This window comes from Protomyctophum parallelum (assembly GCF_964188405.1).
Source record: "Protomyctophum parallelum genome assembly, chromosome: 12".
NCBI lineage: Eukaryota > Metazoa > Chordata > Actinopteri > Myctophiformes > Myctophidae > Protomyctophum > Protomyctophum parallelum.
In genome coordinates this window covers 33,494,899-33,501,937 of record NC_139712.1, presented here as the reverse complement: position 1 = coordinate 33,501,937, position 7,039 = coordinate 33,494,899, and the positions used below count along the sequence as shown (strand labels likewise).

General features: G+C 40.5%; 1 protein-coding gene across 3 annotated transcripts; it reads right to left on the bottom strand.

The window, feature by feature from the left end:
• Positions 1–782: 782 nt before the first annotated feature.
• Positions 783–6,939, bottom strand: LOC310868332 (isopentenyl-diphosphate Delta-isomerase 1-like). Of its 3 annotated transcripts, none has more exons than XM_083778726.1 (7): positions 6,836–6,939; positions 5,819–5,997; positions 4,600–4,772; positions 3,499–3,591; positions 2,999–3,129; positions 2,431–2,535; positions 783–2,228 (listed from the first exon to the last, which is right to left on the bottom strand). In XM_083778726.1, exons 2-7 carry the CDS (start codon positions 5,992–5,994, stop codon positions 2,016–2,018), a joined length of 891 nt encoding a protein of 296 aa, XP_083634852.1. In that variant the 5' UTR covers positions 5,995–5,997; positions 6,836–6,939; the 3' UTR covers positions 783–2,015. The 3 variants fall into 3 exon arrangements, with proteins under 3 accessions (XP_083634852.1, XP_083634851.1, XP_083634853.1); XM_083778725.1 differs by having other exon boundaries at positions 5,819–6,042; positions 6,836–6,928; XM_083778727.1 differs by having other exon boundaries at positions 4,600–4,763; positions 5,819–6,042; positions 6,836–6,928.
• Positions 6,940–7,039: the final 100 nt, after the last annotated feature.

Genomic DNA, 7,039 nt, shown 5'->3' with positions numbered 1-7,039 from the left:
TACTTGTTACTGTTACTAATTTCTAAGTTCTAGGCAACACAGAATGGGGTGACTTTTTATTATTATTTCCACAACAGGTATAAAATGTTGAAAATGAGTGGTATCCTGTAGTCACTATTCGTTGATTCACTGGGATACCAAAAAACATTAAAAAAAAAGGTTTCTCGCTGTTCTCGGGTTGAATATTGATATGCGATTAAAATGCGATTAATCTAGATTAATTAATCGCAAAGCCTCTGATTAATTAGATTTTTTTTTTTATCGAGTCCCAGCTCTAATTAAAAAGCTGGAGGACTGGCTGATCCTGACGGAGTGACGGCCTCCCATCTATCTCCCCCATACCCTGCTGTCAGCCGCATAGACATATGATCAGCTGTAGGCCTACCTATAGCAAATAGGAGACCCAAATAATATCTTTAAAAAAAATAAGAACATTTTTAAAGTGATCCCAGCTCCTGCACTGTTAAGACTGTTGGTGTAAACACTAGCTCTGCAATTTAATTCTCTGCTCCACCAAGGTTGAAAATCACATACATTCAGGGGGACAGACAATGTCAAATAAGATTTTGTTCTTAGTCATTTAGTAGCTACATAATAGGCCTATGTGGGCAAGTCTGTATTGCAAGCTTTTATGCTGTTGAACAGGAATGTGCTGCCACCTCCTGTAAGATAAGGAAACTGCATTTGTATTGCATCTCCCAATTAGTAGTGCCATTATCATCTATGCATGCACAAAAATAGGTACCACTAGTATGACGACAAAGTAACAGTGAGTATTTTTTTTTAATTAAAAAAAGATAAAGATGATAGTCTGATGTCAGTAGAATCATACACTGTGGCAGGTCACCCTACTTGTACCCAAGTCATCAAAACTTAATGACATTAGCTCAGGCACTTACTGTACAGCTTTCATACAAAAAAGTATTATCTACATTTCTTGGAACAATCAGTAATTAAAATCCCATGTAATCACAAAGAGCCTAATAAAGCACAGCCAGCAATGAGTAAAACGCTCCCAATGTTCCTAGAAGCTTTGTCATTGGTCGAAATGTTGACATATTGTTGCTTATAGCTGCTTTAAATGATGAGACTTGGATGCAGGTAAAACATTTAAACTGCATCCTGCATTTCTCGCTCTTGAGGACTTGCAAAGAATGAGCAAACCTAGTAGTTTACAACTTGTGTGGTCTGACTGATCATCTAATCTGAACATTTATGAAGCATTTCTTGATTGTGTAAATGTGACTTCATATGTGCCTAAACAGTTGCTTTCATGCTTTTTCATCCTGCTATCATGTGTCCCAGTCTCTCAACCTACTAAACATTTCACTTTACAAATTTAGATTCTTATGAACATATCCCAGCAAGCATTCAGTTCATGTTCATTGTAATTATTCCCATTAGCGATACAGAGAGCAAAGGAGAAATATGTATTAGTAGTCTAGGACCAACACATTGTGACTCTTGCCTGGACAGAATTGTGGTTGAGTGAAGTGGCGCACAGTGGTTAACTAGCGTGCATTGTTTTCTTAAGTACCCACAACAAAGCTTCCTGATAGACAGCAGTAATGAGAGACAGCAGCGAGAGAATGGCCTGAGATCAGCTTTCGTACAGAAATACTATACAGTAGAGGATAATCAAGTTGTCACATTTTTTCATCTTCATATTTGACACCTTCTCAGGTGGCATCTGGTCTGCAGGCCACTAGTTCGACACCCCTGGTGTAGAGGGATGACATCGGTGCTACAAAATGGATATCAAAAACATGTATTCTTAATATCAACTACTACTTCCCCTAGTCATAGCAGCTTCCGTATAAGAAAACCTACACTCTAACAACAGAACAAACATACTTGACAGCCATGACATCATTATTTATGCAGAACAATTACGTTTGAGCATTTCATGAGTCTCGCCTGACTGCCTAGGAGTTTCCAACAACTTCATCTTCTGTGCACAGTCACACTAATGCCAAAGCATTTGGGCTGGTGGTGCTTGGGGGACACGCCTGGGGTTACATGCGGTGGATGTGGTCGTGATCCATGAACTGCTTCAGGTTGTGCAGGTTGTCCCACCACTTGAAGAGGAAGGTCTCAGCGATGAGACTGAACCACGGCGTGATCAACAGCTCCTTACGCTTTGCCTTCTCCATCATGTCCTTCAGCTCCTCCTTGGTGACGTAGCAGTGTGTCTGGATCTCGTTGGGGTCTGGATCCACCTCCACATCCTAGAAATTAGATAAACAAAAATGTACTTTTCAATCACCATTGGTTTGATTCTGTGAAGACCTCGAATCCCATTCTCTATACGACAGGTGCTATACAAATAACTTAATTTATCGCCAGTGTTATAGTTGGTGGCGCCTATACCCATGCACAAAGATACATACCAACACAGGCATATCCATAAAAAAGCTGCAGATGCATTACCTTTTGCATGAAGAGGATATAGTCAATCTCATGTTCTCCCCACACACCGTCTGACTGGGCCTTGTAGTGAATCCTGGTCAGGTACGTCATCTCTTCTGGCGTCACCTGAAGTGCCACAGGAAGGGCAGAGATGAGTTACACTCTTCATAGACTAGTTTTTCCATAAGTGTAATGCCATGTTAGTGGAAAATTGGAAATGCAAACATTCTCACTCGTACATACATGATACAACCAACACATGCAGGACATTACTGTGACATGAGTTCATTCAAGCATTGACTTATTTCCAGCTCAATTAAAGCACTAGATGGCAGCAGAGACCATTTTCTGAAGCGATGTAAGCGTAACATTGTATTTCTTATGCAGAGATTAAACACCTATGTTTAATTCCCACAAAGTGATGTTTTTCTTTGCAACAGTCCCTCCCCCTCGCACGTTGAAGTCAGAGTTTTTCTGAGTGAAGTCAATGACATGGTTTTTTTCCCCCCCTGAAAATAATTAAATCAAACAACTTGACTCTTGTATACCTGTATATGGGCTGCAACAACACAAACACACACGGCTGTACCTGTTCCATAGGGATTCCCAGTTCAGCTTTGAGTCTTCTCTGAGCAGCTCTTCTCACCCCTATGCAATCCTTCTCCTCCAGCTCACTGTCGGTGTGCAAGGGGTGACTGCAGCATGTGTTTGTAAAACAGCCTGTGTGCATGCAGTGCACACACACACACACACACACACACACACATTTATTTTAAACCATTATTTACTCTAGGCAGGTTCAGCGAGCATGAATGCTCTTTATCAGCCTATGTTGTTACAGCATATAGTAACACATCCTTTACACCTGTTGGCTGCCCAGTACAACAACAGTCCTACACCAGTCCAGAGAACAAAAGGTGACATGACCATGTAAACATTTAAAAAACAATTTGTAGGCAAACATTCTGTGAAAACAGCGGATCTGTAAGATCGCAACGTGTCACAATGCGGTCACATTGTGAGCTTGTAGATACCATGGTTGTTTCGGATAAGCATTACACATGGAGTTGAAGGGTTAGCTGTGCTCACCTGGAAACGTGATCTTGGCATCAGACCTCTGTTGCAAGAGCAGCTTCTCTTCGCTGTTGAAAATAAAGACGCTGAAGGCTCTGTGCAGCAAACCTGGTAGAACACAGGACAAGGTAAAGAATATTATTGATGCTGTTACTTTCCAGGAAATGGAGAAAAGAAAACTGTGTTTGTGGATCAGATTTTGTTTATTTTTTTATTTGATTAGAAATGCAGCAATGTTGAAATTTGATTTATTTATTCAGTCTTGACTTAAATCTCAAAAAGGTGGGCATAATAAGCTTCGGCTTCAGCCCTTTCCTTTTAGGTCAATTGTGTCAATCCCTTTTTCGGTTTGTAATAATGCTGGATAAACCATGACAGAGACAAATAAACTATCCATCTATCCAATGTAGTGATAATTTAGTCTCAAGCTCTTAACCAGTTTCAAGTAGCATCTCTATTTTGGGAATGCCATTATAGGCAAAATGGCAACAAGATTCAACAGTATCAAAAATAGCAAATCTACAGTACAAGGACACCTGACCTTGTAGATAGATCTACTGTATCTCCTTCAGCTACATTTGCACAACACTATGTATAAAATCACCAAAAGCATTAATTTATGAAAACATGAAAAAAGGAATATGGATGGAGATACAAGCTTTCTGCATGGCTGCAACAATGTGATTATTCCTTGCTTATTGTCAGTCACTCTGGATAATAGTCTCATAGACACTATAGACATGTAGAGATGTGATAGGCTAGTCTAAGTTGTCTATTCTAAATGTGAAGCCACAAAGTAAACTGTAGCGCTTGATTCATCTTCACTCAGTTTCCTTTAAGTTCAATGTGCTACAAAGTCAATGTTCTGACAACTTCATTGTGTGATCTATGATGAACTGAAGCTTGTTTTGTGGTTGCACTTATACAATTATTCTCTGGGTTCAAATACACTAGTGCATGGTTGCATTATTTATTACGGCAACTTACTGCTAGGCTAATTATAGTCTTTCGAGACACACTGTTGACTCAAAGGAAACGAGGGCTCTGTTATTCCTGTTTTGCCAATGAGTACCCAGATTGGGTTAATGCTAGTAGATGCAGTACTAACTGGCTCACCATTATCAATATTGGAGTTCAGGTGGCAGTTTTTCTTGGTGTCTGCTCCGATCTTCTGGTCGTTTTCGTCGATGAGGATGCACATCTCTGCCAGGAGCTGCACCTGCTTCTCATCAAGGTTATCTGTGTTGATTTCAGGCATTCTGACTGAAGATTGCAGGTCCCTTGCCTCACTGGAGCAGTGTTAGAGAACAATGATCAGTTATACCTGTATCAAATACAAATTATTTATTACATTTGCCAGCTGGCAACTACTTATAACATATTCATTACATTATTGATTTAGTAGTTTCAGACAGACAATACTGGTGTATTTGACAGTGAGTCTTCATTCACCGATAATATCTGATCAACAAGCTCACAACTTTTCTCAAATATCAGGGGTCGACACTAAGGTCTGATGCACTTGCCCATCGGGCAAGTACATGTCATGTTCTACTTTCCCAAAGGTCATGCCCACTTACCTGAAACGTAAATCGCCCAACGCCCATTATAAAATGATGATGGTAATGATAGGTAACCCATATTCATACCTACATAGCTATGAATATGTGAAATATGTGAATATGTGAAAACAGCACATCATACCAGTAGGTAAACCATGCTTTTATTTTACATTCCACAGACCAGAAGACAGAGCACTCTGGCCATGTTCAGGCGTTATACGCCGACAGATATCTCGTGTGGTGTCCCCTTTCAAGCGAGCACTTGCCTGTTCGGGCAACCTGAAAACCAACTCCACCTGCCCGAAGGTTTTATTTACCTGCCATGGGGCAGGTGGGCAACCCTTAGTGTCAAGTGAACACCTGAGTTGTGAGCTGGTAGATTGGCTTTTTTGAGGGTGAGAAAATAAACAAATATACTTTTATCATTATGTATTGTCATTGTATATTATTTATTGTGATTATTGGTACCAGTCAGTCAGTGTCAGTCATGTCTTTGAAAGTTATTTGTCAAAAACACAATTAAATTGTATGTTGTATGGCAATTATTTGTCAAGTAAAATGTAATGATCATGACAGCCTTTAAGTGACTCATCCATCCAACTACTAAGCAAGCTGCCGATCAGACAGCTATCAATAGCACAAACGGTGGATCTTCTCCACAGGTTAGCAGCTTAGGACAAGGATTTGCAGTGGGAATGGCTTGGTTGTTTGAACTCAACAACATTATAACATAGGCTAGCTACTGAACTTGTAAAAATGCAACAAACACTTACCTTGATGCAGTCCTGTTACTCCTGTAAGACCCAGACGTAGGTGGATGAAGTGTCCTCCTCACTGCCACAGCAGCAGTCACAGCACTGACAGCAGGTATGTTTGATTTGAACAAAGACAGAACACTGCTACGGTGACAGCACGCCATGCGGAGCCCCGCCCACGCTACCCGCACCATCGCCTGACCAAAAAATAAGACCAATCGCACAGTTGAAGATTATGGCTTCTGCCAAAACACGGAGTGGAGACACGGATCGGCCAGTGAAATACTTTGAACACTTTATTTGGAATTGACTGAAATTTGTATTCACACTCACAGTATGTAGAATGGGTACATTTCAATTAACAGTTTGCAAATTATACTAAAAGGATAACAGATTTTTTTTTTAAACAATCCTGCACAATGACTGTCTTCAAATGCAGTTGAAAGTTGTTTGAATATTCGACCTTCATTAGGCTAAACCTTTCAACTGCATTTGAAGACACAGTTTGTTTGAGTTTTGTTTTCCTTTTTCAAAAGGATAACACAAAAATCCTTAGCCCTCAAACATGACTGTCGTCATGTGAACCATGGCTAAAAAGTTAATGTCCTTTATTAAAAATCGTACAGCAAAACGGTACTCATGCAGAAAATGGTTAATTCAGATTCTTCTGAATCGTATACATAAAACATGTTATTAATTATTGATAATTTATGGACAACTTTTAGCATACTAACTATATACTGGTAGCTAATTATGCTGGGGGACCCCCCTGGACCCCTCTCAAGGGACGTCTGCTCTCAGTGCTCTGTCTCCTGGGCCTGGCCCTGGGGCAGTGGGGTATTTCACTACGTTCCAAAATGACAGACTCCATGTCGCGTTTTACTCAGTCATCAACACGCCATCGCCCCATAGAGCCGCCTGCAGCAGCAGACCTCAGCTTTGACTAAACCAAATGGTCGAAAGAATACAATTCACTCGAATCTCATCTTTCGACACAATTTAGAAAAAACACGGAACAAATCTACAAAAACTTACTAATGAATGTTCGGATTTCAGGTATTCTAAACCGCTGCTTTAGTTTCTATTTGTGTTTTTAACCCGGAACACAAGTGTGTCTCGGCAATCCCCTCAATTATCCCGCCCACTTCCGCAAACAGTAGTTTGTAATTGGCTCCTTCCAGCCATTACGTAAAACACGACGAGACCGCATTGGCTGAGCAGAACGCAAACACGTCGCAC